This window comes from Opisthorchis viverrini, assembly GCF_000715545.1.
Source record: "Opisthorchis viverrini unplaced genomic scaffold opera_v5_318, whole genome shotgun sequence".
NCBI classification, from domain to species: domain Eukaryota; kingdom Metazoa; phylum Platyhelminthes; class Trematoda; order Opisthorchiida; family Opisthorchiidae; genus Opisthorchis; species Opisthorchis viverrini.
The window spans coordinates 523,932-548,577 of NW_008751974.1; the positions used below are offsets into that span (position 1 = coordinate 523,932).

At 42.3% G+C, this 24,646-nt stretch overlaps 1 protein-coding gene across 1 annotated transcript; it reads left to right on the plus strand.

The window, feature by feature from the left end:
• Window positions 1–4,908: 4,908 nt before the first annotated feature.
• On the plus strand, window positions 4,909–20,236 carry T265_14996 (hypothetical protein; the record flags this gene model as incomplete). Its single annotated transcript, XM_009176143.1, has 2 exons — window positions 4,909–4,988; window positions 20,137–20,236. Coding segments are annotated over 2 exons (180 nt in total), but the record flags the coding sequence as incomplete, so codon positions are not given.
• Window positions 20,237–24,646: the final 4,410 nt, after the last annotated feature.

Below are 24,646 nucleotides of genomic sequence, written 5' to 3' on the forward strand. Positions count from 1 at the left end.
AGCAGAAAAACCGAGACAGTAATGCTGAAGTGCGTTGAATGGTTTTCGGAAGAAATAATCCATCCATGGTAGATGAACTGACCATATTTCATAGGTTGTACCGAATTGGTCACGTGTTGACGTAGGACATTCGGCTGTCCTCAATAAACGGTTGTTTTTAACGCTACGCGAAGGGTTGAACCGAATCAGGGAGGCCAAAGATTGACTTGTCCGCAAAGTATGAAAGCCATTATCAGCAAACCCAGATGCACTGGTCGTTGTCGGCCTTCTGGATGGGGACCTTGAGACGGGACACATCAATAGTTAGAAACATTGTGGAACATTGCCCAGTCGTGCCATTACTTTTGCTCGTGATCCAAGTTATTGGCTTTAATGCATGGCACCCCTAGTAGTCTCATTTAACTACTACTGATAATCCTGTGTTTACGCACCAAGTCATCGATGAACGAAATTGTGGCACTACCACTGTATGACAAGTACGCGATTCGTACAGATGCTGCTGCTGCTGATTATGATGTAGAATAAGGCCGGAAACAGATCGGAATTGGTAGTGGGCTTTCGATGCATTCTTATGAATGTCAGTCTTCCATATAGAAGACAAACTCGAATCTCACTTTATCCAAGACCTCAAGTATTTTTCCACTGCTGTGTCAGTAGATCGAAAGCCATTTCTTCTATCCGGTTTGATTACAAAAAGTAAATGGCAGTTCCTCATGCCGTTCATAAGGTCGACGAAAATATTGGACGGCTAATCATCATTTTCACTCTTGGCGCTCATCTGAAAAGGCACCCAACCCCGCAGAGGACACGCCAATCGACAATTTGAGTTTGACTAATCTGCTTTGGATAGGCCAACATTTTATTAGGATCAAACCTCACTCCCAAATGAAATTTATTGATAACACAAACTAGTAGACAGACATGTAGTCTGCAATTTAAGGTAAGCAACGTATTCCATTCCTCTTTGTTACCAAATACTTTTCAATACGAATGAAAACGTCGGGATTTCGGAATGGATCATATTTGTATGGATATGGACGCCTCAACAACTTGATATTCACTAACAAAAACTGGCTACTCGTGTAAACAAATGTTTGAGTTTTGTTCATCTTATTCTGTACTGGTGTAAAATTTTACCTGTGATAAATTTCCATCAATGGGACTACCATCTCTCAGAGTTATTTTCGGACCATCCCGTCTGGGCTCAGATCAATCCATAAGCATCTTTCAGTGTATAAAGTTTAATTCAGGGGGGGCTGATTACTTACCAGAATACTCACGGTCTCGAGGTGGCTCAAGAGTTAAGCAGTGAACTTATTGCCAGGAAGGTCCGTGGTCGAAGCACAACCCTAGCCTCTCGACTGAAAGTATTTCAGCCCTCGTTCTTCCTACAGGTTGCATGGCAGATAGACACCAAAACAGTGTTACCACTGAACAGCTTCTATAAATTTTATTTAATGCTTGTTTGTACCATCTTAACGACTGATCAAATTCAATCAGGATTACTGTACATCTTCATGCCACTCAAAGAGAGAGCCGAACATAGACAAAGTCAAAGACCGAAGAGCAAAAGCAACTAAACACTGACAGTTTATATCGACCTGTCTTTAAAAATTGACATGCAAATTAGCATCTAGTGTGTTATTAATTTCGATGGTTCATTACCCCACTTGTCTTGCTCACCTGCCAAAAAAGGTGACACTGTGTTCCCAGGAGGATACTGGTTTGAGGGGAATGTGCGAAAGTAAGTCAAATCAATTTTCCCCGTAAAAATACGTGTTCCTGCAATACTCGCTGATAACTGATTCTCAATGAGATAGACGGAGCTGTAGACAACGTTAATAAAATTGGTCTCTATTACGCGAATAGAGGTTTTGTAGATAAAATAGTCATTAGTGTTTGGATGAGATGAATTGGGCGGGTTGATCCAATATGGACCACAAAATTACATTTCAAGAGCATGGGATGTGGTAACAGAAGTCGACAAATCTGGCAACGGCTCACAAACGAAGCTATCAAATACTCTTCGATTGATGACCGTCATTTGGTCGGGAATTCTCGACAGGTGAGTCATTCGACTAAAGCAAATAGAACAGTTATTTTGTCTTTTGAGCTGTACAGCTTAGCAAAGATGACGGTCAGACGACAGAATGGCTTTGAGGTCAGAGAAAAATAAATAGGTTCATTCTGACACAAGACATTTTTCTAGGCCTACACCCACTTGTGAGACCGGCGAACAAGGTTGCTCAGGGGATCGCATGAGATGTAATAAGGGAACCAGTGTCTTCCAATTTAACGGTTGTGTAAACATCAGGTGAACTGATGCAGTCATTCACGCACAGAGGACCGTTTTTGGTTTGGGTTCAATTGTGTGTTTGGTGATGGTGCAGCTTACCACAAAGATGGACGTATGTAATAAGAAAAGAGTTTTTTCAGGGGATGATAATTAAGGGACAGTGAACGAATGCAGAATGATTTAACGGGCGAATGTACTATTGAGATGTAACACAGCAACCTACAGTGCATTGTTCATCAAAAGCAGACCGGACTGTACAGTGGTGCGGTGTGGCGTATGTGCCACCCATGACCCAATGAACTATACTGGAAAGGAGCTGTCCATGAGACGCTTTCAGAATTTTTCATACAATGTTGGTTATTGGTTGGAGGTCTGGCCATCCAGATTGAGCAAACTTTTCTTTAAAAATATTGTTTCACTTGCGTTTCTCATTCTACGCCGCGGTTTTACGGTCAAGCTGTTGAGCGAATGGCTTTGTCTGAGGATCCTAATCGTTCTCCCGTCTGGATCTGGATCCCCTAGAAGTTTTTCAGCTCAAAATAAAACCATGCACTGTACACTTACAAATAAAATAATGAAACGTCGATCATCAAGTGGTGTCATCAGCCTGGTTGCTTCACTTGCTGCATGAAATGGCGGCTAAAGGAAAATACGTTACTGCTAACGTTTCCGTTCTTTCTGTTTTACATAAAATTTCTTTCTCTTCCCCCAACCCAGCACGTTCTTGTAGTCTTCTTGTAATCCCATTTGTTTAGTACTTACAAGCGCGTCCGTCTTGCAACGGTTTTAGACGCAACATCTGCGCCTCCATCATCGCCGCTGACTCAACCACCTTGAAATAAATCTCTGTATCTCCACACCTAGTTTATCTGGCCACCTTCAATGTCCACAGCTGATCAACAACCTGCTCTCCTTCTCACACTGGAATCTCTTGACGGTGATGTGCACCGTGTATCAGGAGAGAGAGTTCAAGATGCAAGCGCAGTGGATGATCTAGCCGTCGAATCACTCTCCAGCTGCTACCAGCTGCGCACCTCTGATGATTCAGAGTTCATTGCAGCAGGATATGCAGGCATAGGTCCGACCTTAACTGGATACCCGTTGATTCTCGTTGATAGTGGTACGTCAGGCAACATCTGTGAATTAGTCTCACAAGCGAGAAGTTGAGCACTGTCAGTTTGTTGTGATTGCTTACGTTCCAACAAACTATAACTGTGATACCATAGAAGACAAATTTTATTAGACCTTGAATGCCCTGTTATGTTGAAAATAAAACTCAGATGTCATTTTGGTCGCAGGTAATCTGAGTGCGCAAATGGGCAGAGTTGGTGCATCCGAAACTCACTTAGGCAGTCAACACCGGCAACAGCCAACAATGTTTCAGCTTTATTCAGACAGCTGGCTTTTTTGCATCAATATCTTCCGAATAAAAGATGTCGTCTGGCAAACGGTGTCTTTGAAAAGTCTACAAATCGCGAATTCGAAATGATCATATCGGCCTCATTTATCAACAGCGCGGATCAGTAACCGAATACAGCTATTTTTGTTAAAGATTGTGGTTGCCAACAACGCGTTTGTTTCGTGTACCTTCTCGTTTGCCTTTCAGGGTCGCATAAGGTGCGGACAACTGACAGGCAGGCAGATCAGGGAGTTACACGAAATTACCAGAATCGTCTTGTGGATGCCCTTCCAGCTGCTCCACCACTGGGTGTGAATTTGTGCTGGAGCAACGTCACCACTTCCTTGAACAGTTCCTGCAGTTTTGTCCGCGGCATTGCTCTACGAGGACCGCTTGAACACTGGATACCAAAGAGAACAGCGACACTGCTTGAATCTTGTCTGTCAGTACTAAACATAAATTGGCCTGAAGAATTGTCGGACATCTTGTGAAAGTAAGCGCGCGCACAGACTTGGAAGAGTGGTGGACATGGGATGTCTAGAAAATGGAAGTGGTCCAGAATGCAGGAATACCCAACGATCATTTTATTTGATCTATGCAAATGGCCCCTGGAAACCGTCTGTGAGCATAATCATCAGAAGTAAACGTAGCACGAACATTTTCAATAAAGGAGGAAGCCTCGACAGGTGAGCCAAACACCTTGAACAAACAATCATGTGGACAACTAATACCATTCATTTGGATACTGCGTCTGGAGTAGAACCCTGGAGGGTGAATCTGGAACCCCCTTCAACCTCGGACTTTTATGACTGCATATTTTCTCTTCAGAGCTGTCACCAAGTTCTGTTACGGGTGTTTCCCGATGAGCTGACCAGAGTCAACCTGTCCTTTGGCACGCACCTACAAAGTGCAAGGTCGTGCTTCTGAGCATCTATTTAATGAACATGTGGTATGGCTGTAAAAGGTATCCTCTTCAGGCAACGGAAATGAGATGTCATCAGGTCTTAGAACACAGTTGTCTCGGAAACGCAGCTAGTGTAGGCTGTTGTCAGCAAAGCGTTAACTAGAAATTTACAAAGCAAGTGTTCTGTTGTGTAACAGAGTCTTGTATTGAAAAATGTATGCAGCAACGAAAGCTATGGCTAATAGGATGTGCATTACGCATGCCGAATCATAGTTGCCATGCTCAGTTCTGAGTGGCACAAACAGAGAGATGGAAGAGGAGAATGAAAGAGAGCATCATAAAAATCTAGATGAGGTGGATATGACTCGCCTTTTATCACGCGGTGCCACGTAATTCCCGCTGTGCCTCATCATAAAAATCTAGATGAGGTGGATATGACTCGCCTTTTATCACGCGGGGCCACGTAGTCCCCGCCGTGCCAGGTTGAAGACGCCACAAGATGTGGCTGCTAATCGATATCAATTGTTTTTTAATTTTCACCCAGGTTGTCTGATTGAGTTTCTGGAGGTGAAGTCACCTCCGGATAATTGTGACGGCACTAAGTGTGGTGGAAACGAGTCCCTTCTTCACTCTCCTACTCGTCTTTTCAAAGTAAGGCTTCCAAATAAATTATCGTTATACACTATTGAGACATCCGTTTTTAACAACCGTGTCATGCTTCTAATAAGAGTATCATCCAGAGGGGTAATGAAGTTGCTGTACAATGAGCCTTCATGTTCCAGTACAGATCAACAAGAGGTTCCCAGATATAAAAAGTGTGACGGATGGTTCCAAATAGGTAATCCTAATGGATGGATTGAAAGACCATGTTAATCTGAGTGCGAAATTCTCAATATTAAATGACAGTCGAATTTCGTACCAATCCAACAGAAGCACTTAGGTGAATTAAGGCTAGCTCCGTGAATAATCTATGAAATTTTCTCTGCCAGTAGTGTACGGGTAAAGAAAAATCGTTTAGTTGAAAGAAGGTAAGTGCGCTTTTCTAGCCAAACATAAGTCCGTACGACAGCTGATATCTTACGGGTTGAGCTGTGGCCGAATATAATGAAATTCTGTCCATTGATGTTACGGTTGTTGGAATATAAGGAGGCCAAGAGTTCCAGACTGATTGATCTCAGTTTTCTATTAAATTATATTGTGTAGTTCTCCCATGCCCTTAAAAGGGAAGCCTTCCTTTTCGTTAGCATTACTCAAGCAGATATAAAACACCTTGCCTAGTGTGATTGGTCTCCTATATCATAAGTGAACAGTTATATGAATCGACGAGGAGAACTTAATCATTATCTGCGCGGTGCATAACTTGAAATGAAGTGAAACCGTCCAAAAATAAAGCGAATAATTGCTGATGCAACTTTCTCCAACTTGATGGATTAGTTCAGAGCCACAGTAGATATCAAGTCGTTTGAATCGACATATTGTACACTCATTCGCTATTTGGGGTATTGAAATTTCATTTTTCGGGAAAAGGGATTAATTCACTCACGTGACAGGCAAATCACGACTCGGACAGTATAGAGATATTGCACGTCGTTCAGAGCCACAGTAGATATCAAGTCGTTTGAATCGACATATTGTACACTCATTCGCTATTTGGGGTATTGAAATTTCATTTTTCGGGAAAAGGGATTAATTCACTCACGTGACAGGCAAATCACGACTCGGACAGTATAGAGATAATTGCACGTCCTTACTGGTCGATTGATTTTTATCATGTGGCTGAACTGCGTAGCTCACGTGTTTACTCTGGGTGGTTTTGGTATTTGGTGATAGCTGTTCATAGGATGAACAGTCAGTCATCTAAACACTGGTACCTTAACGAATTCACTATGACTTATGCCGAACGAGCGCGACAAGGAAATGACAATAACCGTGAGTTCATCTTTAAGTAAGTGGGAGAAAATTTGACGAACTATAGCGTCGTTTGAACCAACTAATGAAGGCAGAATAACTGCGCCTGATGGAAGCACGTTTGTAACACGTTAAGCGCACCCTTACATCAAGACAAATTTGCAGAAGATATTCGATTCGACTGCAACAAAATCCGTCGATGTTCTTGATTTCATTTAGTGCCACCATTTTGAAAAAAATATTAGTGGAAAACGGTTTCTCCCCTCTGCCTGATCGTGATTCAGTTTGATTTTTTCGCTGCCACAAAATTTTGTAAGAATTTTACAGCCGCAGAAGCAAAGCATACACTACTCTAGCAGAAGAAAGATACTTCTGGCGCGTTGAGGCTCGGAACTCCATGGTGGTTGAGCGCTTTTACATAAATTTTATCAGACGTAAACCTGAGACTATGGAGTAATTTTGAAAGTTTTGGGGAAAAGACTGTGGCTGTGTGCAAGCTGAATAACCTGAAAAGGTGAAAACCACTTCTTTCGTGTTCTGACCGAGGATTTGACAGGATCAGTCAAAGTTGTTCGTGTCACGTGGGAGAGTTTTAAATTTACACTTTCGCCCCATCCTTACTATAGGCCGAAATCGCACAACGGTTGGTAAGTAAAATACCCCTAGACCATTGACGTAGATGACTAGGATAGTTTACATTATGTGGCTATATTAGGAGATCCGTGTTTCTCGAGGAGGCCATGGGAAGCTGTGGATGGCCTACACTATTGCTCGCCGAGACCAAGCGATTGGGCATGATAGACGTTTGCCCATCAGGGGTGTTATTTTGTTCACTTGGCAACGGTTGTTTTGTTCCTCACATTGCTGAATCCATTTTTCCTCCATGACCATCCAAGACACAGCATTCGTGCATACAACAGGTAGCGAAATGTGCTCGCCCCTGAAACAACCCATCGGTTGTTTACAGGCTTTTGCTGTTATTAGATTAGTCCGTTTTTTCAGTGGGCATTTTACGGTTTGTATGTAGTGAGTGGTTTTGCAGGTTTCGGCCAAGATTTAGTCCTTAAACTGAAGCCGGTCTCAGCGGAAAAGTAAATAAACGCCGAGCAGTTTTTCAACACTTCCAGGACTCGTCATTGGTGTGTATCTGGCGCACTTCCATGGAGAGCCGCAACAGGAGGGAGGAAGTTATGCGGCGTTTCACAGAATAGAGTTACAGTACTGACACAAGCGGAATAGAAAAAGATGGTATTTTAGCTCAGTGTTTTCTCCGCTTCCTTCGGTTTGTCTACCTAAAAGAATCCTTAATGGAGCAGTTACAATCGTTCTGTATCACGTTAGGATGAAAACTAGCCTGAATTTATCATCAAAACAATGGTGTGCGTTGACAATATGTATAGTTGCAGGCCGACAAGCCAAATGTTGCAGCAGAACCTTGGCCTCAAGAATCAGACATGCCAGAGTCAAACCCTACTGTGAATATTCACTGAAACTTGATATGTCAAGTTTTCAACTAAATCTTTTTATTGAAGTCAGCGTGACCTTCTACATTTCAGGATAAATTGCATGGGATCACAGTCTCCTTTCTGGTGGACAGAAGCCACTCGTAGCACACCAAACACTCATTTTAGCTAGAATGCTCTTGTTCACAAATTTTACCTAAAGCTAACCAACGTGAAAATACGATATCGAGATTTTCGTGAACAGCCGTTTCACTCTCGTGGTAGTCGAAGAGTAAACGGTGCCCGATACGAAACGTCTCAAATCTAGTGGTTTGTTGGTTGCTTGTCGGACGACACCCCAACTGCTAGTATTCTGATATATTGCCAAGAGTACTCTATATGAAGACTATCCCCGTTAGGGGTATGAAAGACCATGCCAATATACAATGTAACGTATTTCCACCTTGCTCACAAGGAAACGCATGCAAGAACGGTGGAAAATTGTCACAATGAGACCGATATGTTGTCGAGAGTATCACCAACCCTGCAATATGGCTAATCATCGCCTGATTGCGGGAGTTTATCAATGAAAAGAAACTGCAAAAGACAACCACAAGGAACAAGCTTTTGTCGGGTAGATTAATAGGCATCCTTTGGTATGCACTTTGCACCTACAAAGTGTAAGGTCATGCTTGTGGACGTGCAGTTACTGAACAGCCACTTACAATCCAGGGAGAGGTACTGGAAGTTGTGGAGCGCTTTACGTATCTCGGAAGTTGTATTAGTTCTGACTGTAGTGTGACAGCTGAGATGAATGCACTAATCTGCAAGGCCGGGGCCGCATTTGCTAACTCGAGAAACCCATGGCGTCAGAATTGTTTATCCTTGAATCTGAAGGGTTGTGTGTATCACGCTACAGTACGGGCTGTTTTGTTGTATGGCTGTGAGATATATATATATATATATAAGACCGCCAAAGTAAAATTTAACTGAACCTTCGGTTGTATGACAATAAGAAATATCCACTTGTGATTCAATTAAGTTTTCCCGTTAATGTCATCCCAACGTGCAGGCTGGTGTTTACTCAATTAGGAAATAAGTTTAATGGGATTTTGCCGACCGGGATCTCCAAATAAGCCCCAACAAGCGAGAATTTGATAGTAGGATTTTCCACCGACCCTATGACCGATGTTATGTCAACAGAACCTTTGTACTATTCTTGTGATGTGTTAGCTGAGGTTGGGAGTAGTCGCAGGGTCTCAAAGAGAATCTTGTACGTGTAGCTTAAGGAGAGCTTTCTTTTTTACGTGGCCGGAAAAATTTCACGAGAACATAGGTTTCTTTTACTTTAGTGAGTTGCATCCTAACTCTGTTCAACTGAAACTGGTTCCAACTGAGACTTTGACCAACCTACTTTATCGTACTGAGTAATGTAACTCGTATCTGATGTCGTTCAACTAGCAAACAATGGCGATGTCGATGAAGGGGAGAAATGGCCAAGGCGTTGCTTACGATGAAAGATGAAAAAGATATTGGTGATCATCACCAGGTATACCTGTCACACAGCTACTACCTGATATGGTGAAGTTGAGCTGATCCGTATTATTAGTGAGCCCTACCCTTAATTGATAATTCCAAATAGGCTGTCTTTTTATACAAATGGTATGATTGACATGCCAGTACATACGTGTGTTTTGTGACAGTGAATATAGACGCAAAAAGCGTGACCAAGTCAGATTTACCAGGTTTAGGGGTGGTTCTAATCTCCCATTTGAGATTGTATCAAAAACAGTGGCCAGAGGCAGCAGTGCAACGCCCACCTCGATGGTTGCTGAAGCATGAGCAAGTGCAGTGAGACGAACGACACACGCACATGCACACACAAGGAATGCGTCGACAGTTGTGTTAACTATGGTCCACCAGGGTGTAGCAGACGATAGGACCTAATCCTTGCAGAATTCTGGAGCGGGATGTTGGCTTTCTTGAGACTCACGCACATACACACACACACACGAAAAGGAAACGTCAGTCGTATGCATACCAACTTCAGAGTGGCGTGTCCATTTTCCAAGAGAGACAGAGGGAGATAAGATGGAGCTGACAAAATTGTGCTTGATTGATTGATCTGTCTTGTCTTGTCTTTCTATCCGTAGCAGGGTGGACACTGTTCTGTCCGGGCTTTATAGCCCCGCCTAGAAATCGTCGTATGGTTTTGTTATGACTCCACGTAGTAACCGTTGCGTCGAATTTTGAACGTATTTTTCATTTCATTTTATTTTGGCTTACACCTGTCAGTCACCATGAACCGTGCAAGTCATATTCAGGGAGGGACTCCTAATGATGGTGGTGTAAGGCTAACAAGCACTTGTTTATTCAGGTCAGGAAGGGAGACGTAAATGAGGTGGGATTAAGGCCTTGCATCACTGAGTGACGCCAGAGGAAAAAACGTTGTGCAACAGTATATTTTCAGAAAAAATCTGGTCCAAATCGTACGCGGTCGTGAGATTGCAACTACAGCGTTCAAACTGGAAGCAAGGGTAACAAAGCAGTAAAGAAATGAGGAGGAGTAGCTGAATTTGAGCTATGTTTCTAGAAAGGCTCATTTTTCGGGCGCGTTATCACATAAACGCAGTGCGTGTCAATAGGACGTGCGCTGATAAGCCATGTGTACAGAAATCTAGCTGGATTTGGAGTCTGCCTACAACGTTGAATTGTAGCCTGGTAATTCAGCATAACAACGAAGGGGTTTTTTTAGGCTGGCAAATGTTGGACGAAAGTTACTTTTACCTAGCGTGAATTGATGAAGGGAGTTTACTGAGGAACAGCAACTCTCTATTTGATAAAAGGAGATTTCCGGATGTGCGAGCCGCAATGCTAGAAAGGCCACTCGGGGAACTGGCAACGACGTTGACGAATAGAACCGGAGGAAATGTGTGGGTACTTCACAACAGATCACTAGGGAACTGAGTATCCGAATTATGTTGACGAATGGTGATAGCGTCAGCATGTGTGCAATTTCCCAAAGGTGAGATAATGGACAAGCAGAATATCAGAGAGAATAGCTATCTGCAGAGAGAGAAAGTTAAGTGGGGAGTATAGTGGCTAGTGGAGCATAATAAAAGTTTAACTCATTCTGAGTACTAATTCGCCTTTGTTGGATTTCTACGATAACGTTACGGCATTCACTTTGAAAAAGGTTTCCCAATAGAAAACGAAAAGCTAATGCGCAATGATTTAGCTGTTCCATCAGATTCAATAGGCTAGCACTAAGTCCCTTCCCCGTCCACATTTATTCTTTTCTTTACAATAAGGCTTTCAAATAAGTCATGGTTGTGCGGCAGTGAATCATCGGTGTTGAACACTGACGTCATGCTGTCGATGATGATGTTGATGCAGCTGAAATCATCACTTTTCATATTCTTCCATAAGGCGCTACATAAAGACAGATCTTTGTTTCCGTTGAAACTACGTTCAAGAGTTCAAAGTACTTCTCCTGATATATATATATATATAAGACCGCCAAAGTAAAATTTAACTGAACCTTCGGTTGTATGACAATAAGAAATATCCACTTGTGATTCAATTAAGTTTTCCCGTTAATGTCATCCCAACGTGCAGGCTGGTGTTTACTCAATTAGGAAATAAGTTTAATGGGATTTTGCCGACCGGGATCTCCAAATAAGCCCCAACAAGCGAGAATTTGATAGTAGGATTTTCCACCGACCCTATGACCGATGTTATGTCAACAGAACCTTTGTACTATTCTTGTGATGTGTTAGCTGAGGTTGGGAGTAGTCGCAGGGTCTCAAAGAGAATCTTGTACGTGTAGCTTAAGGAGAGCTTTCTTTTTTACGTGGCCGGAAAAATTTCACGAGAACATAGGTTTCTTTTACTTTAGTGAGTTGCATCCTAACTCTGTTCAACTGAAACTGGTTCCAACTGAGACTTTGACCAACCTACTTTATCGTACTGAGTAATGTAACTCGTATCTGATGTCGTTCAACTAGCAAACAATGGCGATGTCGATGAAGGGGAGAAATGGCCAAGGCGTTGCTTACGATGAAAGATGAAAAAGATATTGGTGATCATCACCAGGTATACCTGTCACACAGCTACTACCTGATATGGTGAAGTTGAGCTGATCCGTATTATTAGTGAGCCCTACCCTTAATTGATAATTCCAAATAGGCTGTCTTTTTATACAAATGGTATGATTGACATGCCAGTACATACGTGTGTTTTGTGACAGTGAATATAGACGCAAAAAGCGTGACCAAGTCAGATTTACCAGGTTTAGGGGTGGTTCTAATCTCCCATTTGAGATTGTATCAAAAACAGTGGCCAGAGGCAGCAGTGCAACGCCCACCTCGATGGTTGCTGAAGCATGAGCAAGTGCAGTGAGACGAACGACACACGCACATGCACACACAAGGAATGCGTCGACAGTTGTGTTAACTATGGTCCACCAGGGTGTAGCAGACGATAGGACCTAATCCTTGCAGAATTCTGGAGCGGGATGTTGGCTTTCTTGAGACTCACGCACATACACACACACGCACACGAAAAGGAAACGTCAGTCGTATGCATACCAACTTCAGAGTGGCGTGTCCATTTTCCAAGAGAGACAGAGGGAGATAAGATGGAGCTGACAAAATTGTGCTTGATTGATTGATCTGTCTTGTCTTGTCTTTCTATCCGTAGCAGGGTGGACACTGTTCTGTCCGGGCTTTATAGCCCCGCCTAGAAATCGTCGTATGGTTTTGTTATGACTCCACGTAGTAACCGTTGCGTCGAATTTTGAACGTATTTTTCATTTCATTTTATTTTGGCTTACACCTGTCAGTCACCATGAACCGTGCAAGTCATATTCAGGGAGGGACTCCTAATGATGGTGGTGTAAGGCTAACAAGCACTTGTTTATTCAGGTCAGGAAGGGAGACGTAAATGAAGTGGGATTAAGGCCTTGCATCACTGAGTGACGCCAGAGGAAAAAACGTTGTGCAACAGTATATTTTCAGAAAAAATCTGGTCCAAATCGTACGCGGTCGTGAGATGTGCAACTACAGCGTTCAAACTGGAAGCAAGGGTAACAAAGCAGTAAAGAAATGAGGAGGAGTAGCTGAATTTGAGCTATGTTTCTAGAAAGGCTCATTTTTCGGGCGCGTTATCACATAAACGCAGTGCGTGTCAATAGGACGTGCGCTGATAAGCCATGTGTACAGAAATCTAGCTGGATTTGGAGTCTGCCTACAACGTTGAATTGTAGCCTGGTAATTCAGCATAACAACGAAGGGGTTTTTTTAGGCTGGCAAATGTTGGACGAAAGTTACTTTTACCTAGCGTGAATTGATGAAGGGAGTTTACTGAGGAACAGCAACTCTCTATTTGATAAAAGGAGATTTCCGGATGTGCGAGCCGCAATGCTAGAAAGGCTCCTCGGGGAACTGGCAACGACGTTGACGAATAGAACCGGAGGAAATGTGTGGGTACTTCACAACAGATCACTAGGGAACTGAGTATCCGAATTATGTTGACGAATGGTGATAGCGTCAGCATGTGTGCAATTTCCCAAAGGTGGGATAATGGACAAGCAGAATATCAGAGAGAATAGCTATCTGCAGAGAGAGAAAGTTAAGTGGGGAGTATAGTGGCTAGTGGAGCATAATAAAAGTTTAACTCATTCTGAGTACTAATTCGCCTTTGTTGGATTTCTACGATAACGTTACGGCATTCACTTTGAAAAAGGTTTCCCAATAGAAAACGAAAAGCTAATGCGCAATGATTTAGCTGTTCCATCAGATTCAGAATCACGACAAATAAAACAGCATCTGTCCTAGAGTGCACACACCCTCAGACGACCTGGAAGTTGTCTAGCCTTGCCTCACTTTCTTTACCACCATCCTTTGTGCGAACTTATTGGGACTAGAAACCAAAGGGGGTCCTGTTTAATAGACAAAATCAAGTTTTTACTGAGTTTTGGTTACTTGATCTGGTCTAATTTGTTCTGCACGGAATCAACCACGAGGTTTACAGCCTACCCGCATTACCACTCATTATCTCACTGAAAGAGCCGTTTGTCGTCACCGACCGCCGGGGGAACGTCTATACCATTCAGGATGGTCGGGGATCAAAACTAGTGAATGGGACGCAGCTTCCCAAGTGGCATGATACACCCGAAGTGCGGCCGAATAGACCCGCTGCCGAAGCCGACCTGACGGAGGTAAATGAAAATAGATGGCATGCGAACGAGCTTTAAGAGGTGGAGGTGTGTAACGGTAATACTACTGATCGAGAGGCACGCGAATAGTATGTGTTGTTCGTAGAATTTCGCTTTGCGTCAATTGAAAAAGGGAATTCTGTTGCGGAATTCGCAGGGCCATTTTGTAACAGTTGCTTTGATTTGCCCGACGAATGAGTAGTGGCAATGAATCCCTAGGAAGACTCGTTCGGGAGAAGATCTTTGTCCAGTTTTTGTAATTAAGATGCAGATTAGAGTTTTGCTGCCCTGTTCAGTGGTCTGTAACCGGTTAATTTGGCATTTCTAAATAAACAACTCCGCAGCGAAGGCCTTCTTCCTTTCACTGGTAGTGTAAATTGAACAATTAGCAGAATTTTGGAGTGCTACTTTGCTGAAAACTTATTTCACTTTTCCGCCATTGAAGTTGATACAAAAAGTGGCTTAACAGATATTCACAGTTGAGCCAAAGATGTGGAGTTTAAAACCAGTAGGCATATTGTAGTGTAAACTACCCAAATAAAAACAAGCCAGACTTGTTTATTTTATACCTCCAGTGATTTGGTTGCAAAATGGTGCCTAGAGTTTCAGCTTAACAACCATAAGTCGAAATATGTTTCATAATTGAAGTCTGATCCTTGATACCATGTTGCCAGTTGTATAACTGTTCTCACCTTTTGAAACTCCATTAGCTTGTTGTGACGCTAGGAGACTGGCACCGGACAGTTGTTGAATCGAACGTCAATCTTAGAACTTTCGTCAGATTCCGATGAAATGATCCTACAGCGGAGTGAACTCCACACAGCTTGCCCATGTTCTAGCAGTTTCAATATTCTAGATACCAAAGCACCTTCCTTCTGTTCGATACTCCAACCCACTGAGAAGCCATCATTTGAGTCTCGTCAGCGTGTTCAACCTTGTTTGCGTTCAGTTTAGCATTCAAAGTGGAGAAAATACAGCGTCCTAAGACAGAACCTGTGGGATATCGAATATTATTAGTAGAATCGTGTCAGCGACAGATCGATTGTTATTCAACAAGTTTTGGAATAGCTCACAAAATCACTGGGCGTTTATTTTAGTCCTCTAGCACTGACTGGTTGGTCGATTGTTTCTTGATGGTTCATAGCTGTTCTGCAAAGCCTGTATAACACGTACAATATCTTCTTGATCGTTTTTTACAAGCATATGGCATTTATGTGAATGGGGTAGGCATATACGTGGCCAGAACGTGACATTGAACGTGACTAACTAGTCGATGAGCTGACATACAACTCATGAGTCATACGTAGTGGAGGTAAGTCTGGCTTAGAAGTCCCCGAAGGGATTGTTAAACTTGTTAAGCATAACTCATGGCTCGATACTGAAGATGAAAACGCTCGTGTGTGCCCCAGAAATTAACTAGTGCATTTTTAAAAGATATGCATCCTGTAGATAACTAGTATACTAGTAATCCCAAATAACTCTTTGCTGCCAATCTAAACTCTGCACTTAAACACACTATACTTCGCCAAATATTGAGTTTCTGATGAATAAAGCTAAATGATTTGAAGTCGGCTTATTTATTTTGCTTTGTCCTTAAAATTAACCCATTTCAGTAAGCCCGCGTCTACCGTTGTTAGGATACCCCCAGGAACACTGGTCAAATTTTGTGAAACAAGACATTACTCCTCTTGCTTTCAGGTTTCCGAATTATCACATTACCGACAATACATGACTTGAGCTGACTTGAGCAGGCCAAATAAGTCTTTTGACAGGTCTCCAGCAGCTCAATAAAATTTTCGCCCTTCTTAAACTCATCAGGTAGGCATGATCTTTCAGTTTTCACCAGTCTTACGTTTCAACTAAAAACTGAATTGTGTTCCAGTTGTAAAATGACTTCATCTGTAAATTAAAAGGATTTGAACGACAGATGCATCTGAATACGGCATTTGTGTTCTTCGACTGAATGTGCTGCACCAAATGCTCCTGGTGCTTCAGTTGACATGTTATTTAAATTATCAAATATATTATCGTGACATAACGCGCTTCACATAAGTGGATTCTTCCAAACGCTCAAAATGTAGTATTGATGTGAAACAAAATATTTGTAGAAGCATGAGGACTTGACCTATGTGAAGAGCCTCAAAAAGGATGAAACGAATGCCGGGCTTCGAGCAGTTTCAGCAGGCTCAGAAGTGGTGTGTCATGTCGAGCATATCCTCCGTCCATAATAATTTCAACTGAATGTTCTCCGCGATGGATATCTTTTGTTTCGATTAGGGTGACATCTTAGACATCACAACATTTTTACGATCCAATACAGCTCACATAACTTTGCTCAAAACCTTTGCTGGTTCACTAACAACGTAACGGTGAATACTACTGACGAAGCGTGTGGGTAGTATGCGTTTCTGATAAATCCGCGTTGATCTAATGGAGGGTAAAATTTGTTAAGGAATTTGTGAAATTGCCTTGTAGCATTCGTTAACATGTGACAGTCACGTGATAGTCAAAGAACATCCAGGCCCAAGAATAAGACGGATATTATGTTTTTAAAAACGAGGTGTATATAAGAGTTTTGCTTTCCTGTCCAGTAGTCCGTAACTGTTCAGTAGGCATTTTCAAATAAATAACTCAGAAACAAAGGTCATCTTACTTTAACTAGTTTCAACCTTCTCGGGTGTCATCAGACGGACCCATTAGGACTATATGATGTCATTCCTGATGGCTTCAACCTCATCGCTGCATACTTTCAGTGATGAGGACGGATACTACTGAATGAAGAAAGTTTTTCGGCGTGAAGCCGCATCAGAAAGCATCAATCAATTACAAACGACTGGACAGGAAATCAAAGGTCTCATATGCACACAGTTTTTAAAAACCGAACCTTCTCACGCGTCTCCTTGAACATTCATGATGTTCATTAGCTATCAAGCAATGGTAAACGAGCGCTGCAAAGCGGTTTTCACAAGTTCCGTAATAAACCTCGCCTACCATTAGATGCGAGGCAGAATGCCTCATCAGTAGTATCCACCAAGAGAGGATAACTTCAACCTGACGTATGGTATGACTGCTTAATTTGAACGACTACACTATGGAAAAGGCACAGTTGAGTTTTGGGTCCTAAGTCGGTGCTCAGCTTACAGAAAATAAAGTGCCATTCCTTAAGGTATGTGCTGCAATTCACCGGTCCCTAACCAGTACAAACTTTTAGTGCAAGCACTCACATTGAGTCACTTGGAGTCTACTGATCGCCGATAGAGAGTCGCAGTTTAACAATGCCATTCCTTTTGGGGCAAGCAAATCGTCTTCTATCAAGCCATGGTTTGGACTTAGATTTCAGTTTGTTTGCACCCAGAAGTATTGCACGGAAGAACTGCCTTCATCAACTTAGACTAGCATTTGTAGCTCCAGGATATCGAGGTCAGGCTAGAAAACTCTTGGAACCGTACGGTCGCGCTGATGACAAAGGCTCCTTAAAAGACTAATGGAAGAAAGTGAAAAGTGTTATGTTTTCAGCTCTTACGTCTGTCGTCCAAGTCATCCGACTGGAAACAAATTGAAAGCTATAGAACAACTGAACACGGATACTGTGATGATCTACTGATTTTACTGCAAATAATCACAGCAACTAACCTTCACGACGACACACGCATACCTCTCAAACGACAGATAATGAAGAATGACAGAAAACGCTGGTGAACTGCAAAAGTTCACTGAAAGCCTTCACCACACGCAGCAGTTAACTTCTACTTCAGCTGAGTTGAACAGTCGGCTAAATGATGATAGGTATCAGCCAAAAAATTAAAAAAGCGATGCAACAGCAATAAGATCTCGGAAGATTTTTCTTGAGTTTTTGTTTCACCTTTTTAAACAACATTCAGCTGACCTTGTTAAACATAAAGCCTTTACGCATCCAACGAGTATGAATGAATAAGCAATATCAGTTTACCATCAGAGCAAATATCACAGCTTCTGCCCGACAAAGCCTGGTTGGGTGGTGAAACCCCAATGAAAGTTCCAAAGGAAGAATTAGACGCTAAACTGAAGCGCTTCAGATGTGATCACTATTTTCAGAAAAGGTGCAGGAACGTTACGCAAAGCTAGCGTATGACATCAATTTGAGTGGGTTGACCGTTTGTTTCAGAGAACCAAGCTGGGTTTGGCCCTATTTTTTTATCTTGCCAACGTTAGTCATTTTTCTTGACAAAAACTGCTTCCGACTCTGTAGACCACGGGGGGGGGCAGCGTATACAATGTGGCAAAACTATTCATGCAGTTTGTGGGTAAGGAACTTGACGTATAAACGCAGATGATGTACGAAGTATCTCTGCTTTTGACCCTCGGTATCTCCAAAGTATTTGTTGAGGCTGAACACCGGATTTTCAATGCTCAGGTAGGTTGGATGAGTTGAGAAAGAATGTACTTACCAGCAATGCGTGAGTTACTCACACTTTGTGGGTTACGCTGGTTAGAACATGAACTGCGCATGCCAAAAAGGGACATCCGTCTTGGGGAGCTCATTTGTTCAGTTTTGAGAGGTGTGAAAACGACTGGTCAATGACGTTGCAATTCATTTGAGTAAAAAACTGCTACCTCTCAGGATGAGAACTCCGGAAATCAACTTATCGACGCTTGATGACATTGTCAGACATAACACAATCACATAGTCAGTGGTGACCCGACATCAACGCGATCGATCTGAAAGGGTAGCTGCTGGTATCCCATAACTTCAAACAACTAGACCAAGTTACTGTGCATTCACCCATGCCGCTCTTGCCTCCAGTGCTTGGTTTTATCTCCCAAAACTCCTATTTTGGTGACCAAATTTGTAGGAGCTGGGACCAACCACCTGAGGCTCTTGGTTTATAACTGATCTACAGAACAGAAACTGAATTGAACTGATGGCAACAATGATGAGAACTACACAACACTGTGTACATTATTTCTGTGTCATAAAACTTACTAGCGGAATTCTCCCACCCCCCCCCCGAAAGACAGGTTAGTTAATTGCATTAGGATTTCCCCCTCACCGATAACTTTTACGACTGATAGAACCTCAGACATTATTTGCTATTTCGCTCATGAACTTCTAAGGTTTCTCTTTGAATTGTACAAACTACTGATCGGTTTTCTAAGTCAAACACTTGAAGGATTTCCTCACGGGATTTCGTTGTAAACCAGCCTTAGACTCTCTTATACAGGATAATCTACTTTTCCAGTTGGTTAAAACTTCCAAAGATTATGACGAACATTTTGGGACGAGGAAACTAGAAAATGTGCGTTTTAACGAGAAGTCAAGCTTTAGAAACCACAGAAACACGGAAATAGCCAAGAATCAGCAAGGTAACACATTTGTTTTACTTGTAAAGAAATTCCAGTGATTTTAAAACGTTTTGCCTTATAATCCCTTAGCATATAGTGGACGATATCCCTATTTTATGTACACTAAGCAAATGGAAGTCTATGACTCTCCAAGGTGGTCTCTGTACCGAAGAAATTGTTATATTGCGAACTTCATAAGGAAAGGATACGACATTTGTGTGATAGCTTCAGTGTATTATGTGGCCAGTAGGCAGAAATTTAGACCCTGAATCAGTATTTGGTTTTGGGTTTGGCGTTAAAATGCCTTGTTTCTACCAAGGGTGGTAGGTGACAGGGTGATAACTTTCCTACAACTCCTTTTATACTGTCCGAGATTATTTTGAGATGAATATTGGCTCACTTTTCCAAGTCGTTTATGGTAAACACTGATGGTAACACTGATTCATGAACGAAGTTATCCTAAATTACGATGGGTTGAGTCCTTATTTGGATTTCCTAAAGACGAGTTCCGAACAATCAGTCTGAAGGCTGTTTGCATACACTACTGGATTGCATTTAATAAAAAGAGGGGTCAAACGATAGAGCGAGAGATATGGGGAACAAGCAACCAATGTGCCTGGAAAGCTTTCTTAATATTTCACATATCAGCCCTGGTGCGACCTTCGGTCATAGTGCAAATCTGGATAAGATCACTGTTTGGATTGCCATGGAGTTGATTCGGCTGTCATTTTCCGCACCCAATGAGGAATGGTGCGTCAAATTTCCATCCCTTATGATTTAAGTCCCCGTTGTGCTGTTTACTAGAGCTAACTATATTAGGTAGTAAAGCTGTTCTTGCTATTTTGGGTGTAAGAAAGCATCTGTCGTCCATTATATCTATTATTCTCCCAACCGGATATTTTGTGTGATAACATCTTTTGGATCTGTAAGATAACCATTGGAAAAAATTGGCCTCCGTTTGATCTTTGCCCTGAAGCATGTAGCCGCTGTATGCACTTATCGCCACTAACTAGCAGATGTTGTTGGATTGTACTGAGAAGACAGTGCGAAACCCTGAAACCTGGTTACGATTGGTCAAACAAGCAACGGACTAATCCGTTTGAATACAGGCGGAATTCTCACCCAGTTAGCAATCCTCACTGACGCATTCCTGGTGTATGTTTTCCGATCACTTAGCTCCGTAATCCAATTGGATGTTGCGTTTGTCTCAAGAATCAGCTGACCACTGAAAGATCGAACTGCGGTGTAAGCTTATTCGTTTCCCTACCCCCAAAGTGTTCCAACCATAGAGCCGCAGTACTGGACGGTATGTTAGTGAAACTTGGGACCAAACGTAAAGCTAAGGTTTGCTTGATTCTATGGTCCCCCTCTGCACTTTGTTGTCCGTGTTACCTATGTCATGATGGACCACTTCACTTAAAATCAATTTGTTTGAATCTTTATGGACGTATTTTGTCACTCAGGATTTTAAATTCAAACAAAGTCATTGCGAATTTACATTGACAAGTGATATATCGGTATATCTTCACGATTTCGGTATCCAGTTAGCAATCCAACACAACCTTTCACGTGATTGATTTTTCTTGCGAGTAGAATAAAAATACATTGTTTTTCTTCGGAGCGTAGCAGTAAAACATAAATAAATTGCCATTTGCCGGTTATTTTTTGAGCACTCTATGAGATCAATTTTCGTATTATTTGGATGATGTCAGTTCGGTCGATGAGACTTTGGGTGGATAAGACTCCTCAAAATGTACTGAGAGTGATACAGCTCAGTCAGATGCATTGTAAGACGTTTCCGCAATCTTTCTGGTGCCTGCAAAAGAGTGCAATCAGGTGAGTCGGAAACAATCGGTATGCCGTAATGCGATGGTTGGTACCTTTAGTTTTAAACAGTGTACTACTGGCTGTTGGAATCAGTAATATGTGACTCTCACATAAGTCGTAGGCATGGTGAATGCATGTTTATCATGTTGCTAGGATAGATCATTTGTTCTTGCTTAGAACGAACCAGAACAGAATTGGTTTGGAACATAACGATGTTCGGGTAAGTTCATTTTGTCTGAGAACTTCAGTAATCCTCGGTTGTACACGGCCCACATTCTGGGATAATTACTCCCACCGGCAGGGGGTTGACTGACGTTAGTTGGGATAATTAATACAGCATGTACCGTAGCGACCGGTGTTGGTACCAAATCTCTTGTTTCCCTTTGGATTCAAGGCTGCACGTGCCAAATGCCTAATGAGTGAACAGCAACCACAGCCGCCTCGTCTTGCACTGCGAACGAGAAAGCGCCTCCGATAATGTGTAACCAAACGACGTGTACCATATCAAAATTAAAACTGTCGTTCAAAATATCCCTTTGACCAGAAAGGAATCATCCTTAATAAAGATGGTTGATATCCTCCAAAAATTAAGTCAAAATGTTATGAAAACCCAAGCAAAATGTCCTTTTCGGTCAGCCTCACAGACGTTTCGAAGAATGTGGACGTGCGTACTGAACGAATCATTTTCTAGGAAACACTGGACGGGCCTTCGTTGTGCTAAACATGGAACCATTTGCCATCTTTACTCTCTGATTTTACTCTGATTGGTAATCACGAAAGAAATATTACCCGATCGCCAAAAGTGTAGGAGCACTTGATTCCGAAATGATGCTAACTTCTAATGCGTAACGCATCGGTTATGAATGACACGGTCGGTGCCTACATAGGCAAATAGGCTCAGCATGCTATTAAAATGGATTTTGTTAGCATTTGCAGTGATTTGGCGCAAATACTTTTTTCAACTGATTAGGGCTTTCTTCACTGATGCGTACGGAAACCCATTTCCCAGTCGTCGTAAACAACAACGATCCAGCAGAGCTTTCCCGCAATTTTGGAAGGTCGGAAAATCCACTGAGGTGTTTACTGTATTCTAATACCGCTTACAAGGTCGACGGAAATTCCGGATGGCCTACCAGACTCAGGATGTCAGCCTATTTTTTCAATTGGTGAGTCTGCTGTGTGTAAAATGAAATCATTCAGTAATTTACCAATCCTAAATGTGGTTCCGCTCACTAACCTCAGAGTAACCTTGTATAATCAACTTTTTCAACTTGGTTTACTTGGCCCACATTATGTACCGATACCTAAACACAGAGGAAGATGTGATCAGGCATACACGTAGGTAATTCTCATCGTTAAGCCGGTTTGATGTTACCCACACTAGCAAGTATATTGGTAGGCATAGGGTTTTCCTTTCTTCATGTCATCCTGGGGATCGGATATGAAGTTGTGTTGAAGACGGTCTACAGTAAACGTACGTTTGAATACGCCAGTGAGCTTCAGCGGTAAAGCCAACTAGCGTAGGCTTTTCGGTAAGTCGTAAGTGAAGCGAATTCTCGGAAAACCAACTTCAACAGCCGTCACTGACTACGCTTATATCTTGGTATGTATATGATACAACCCACACTTAATAGCCATAGTTTCGCAATTGAATTTCGTTAGTCACTCCGGAGAAAGCTGAATGAATTACTGGGTGGCTGGAGCGGTCTATGATAACGTCATTTCTCGTTTCAGGGTTTTGAAATGATACTTGAACCGATGCAGCACGCGTCCTCTCCTCAAACTGGTGGAAGTCAGTGTCACATTCCTTAAATACCTTTGAGCGTCACCCTTTAAAAATGCTGTCACTTGGTAATTAACTTTAACCGCCGCCTAATTCATTCCAAATGGCCTAATTTTTAAATGGGGAGTTCAGTTGATTCTCCCGTGAAACCCGAACTGATATGTGACCGGGTGTATTTGTCACCCAGTCATTAATTCACAACGCAAGTTTTAGGCAACTCTTCAGAAATGATATTCTTGGCTAAATATCATGGTCCGTTTGCGCTAATGCCATGAAATTGTGGTTCCACACAGCCAACCCAGACATTACTTCCCATCGTCCCCTCCATGTTTGCGCCGGTTCGTAGCCTCCATTTCGTCCGCCTGTTGACAAAGCCCGCTCCCTACGTCCGGTCATACTACTGACTACCACCATGATCTCCGACTTTGTAATCCGGACCTATTTTTTGCATTTTAGCACACAATTAGATTTTTGCTGCGCTTATATTCCTTTAGACGCAGTGCGCTTGTAATTGATAAGAAACTAGTGATTACAGATCCAACCTTCGCGTCTTGTCTCTCGTAATTCTTCTAGCGCAAGTTTAGCATAGCTAAGTACAGCCCAACTGTTACGGTAACTGTTACGGCATCTCATATTTTGCTTAAACATGAAGTTAACCTAATTTTACGTTACATTTAATTATTGGACCACTGAGCCCGATCGTCGGAGCTTGCAGCAAACTTCGATAGAGAGTGGCCTCTTTCGGCGGTCCCTCGTAGTGGGGGGTATATACAACTCAAAGATCGTGTCCTGAAGTGTCGATCATACCGGTGCGCCTTAGTGACGCCTACAGTTATGATGACTGAAACCCTCTTCTTTCAGACTTGACTTCAGCAGATCAGTATTGAGGACAGGTATGTCAAACAGCTACAACTGCAATGTTTTGGGTATATATTGAGCTAACTGAATAGTGGGTTGCTCAAGATAGTGTTGATTTCCATGCCCAATTCAAAGTGGTGTAAACAGAGAGGTGGCCAACCCTTGACTTGGCATGCCTTGACTTGATGTCATGCTGTCGATGATGATGATGATGACGTTGTACTCTAGACCGTCATCTGGATTTCCAAAAAAACTATTTGTGAGCGCGGTTTTAAGCACGCTGCATGATGTGTTCACCTCGTTTCACTTGCCTGCAGGTATTTAGTTAATGCTATCCATTCACCTGATTTTCGAAGCTTGATAAATGATCCGTTCATCAGTGCTTAGCACTATGAAAGCTCCACCACTCGCACGAAAAAAAGTACAGTTGAGCAGTCGGCGAACACGTTTGGATGAGCGAAATGAGACGCGTGAAAAACCACCATTTTTATTAGCAAAGCATCGATGTAAAAATTGCGGGGGATTTGCTACAGTTTTTGAGAACATTTCTGCATCCTTGCCACTCATGCATTGCCTGTTTATTCATGATTCACATAATGGTCCATTTTGGACTTTAGTGGGGGTACGACCTGTTTAATTATACGCACGTGTGGTATTATGCCTTAAGTGAAAAGAAACTGACGGACGACG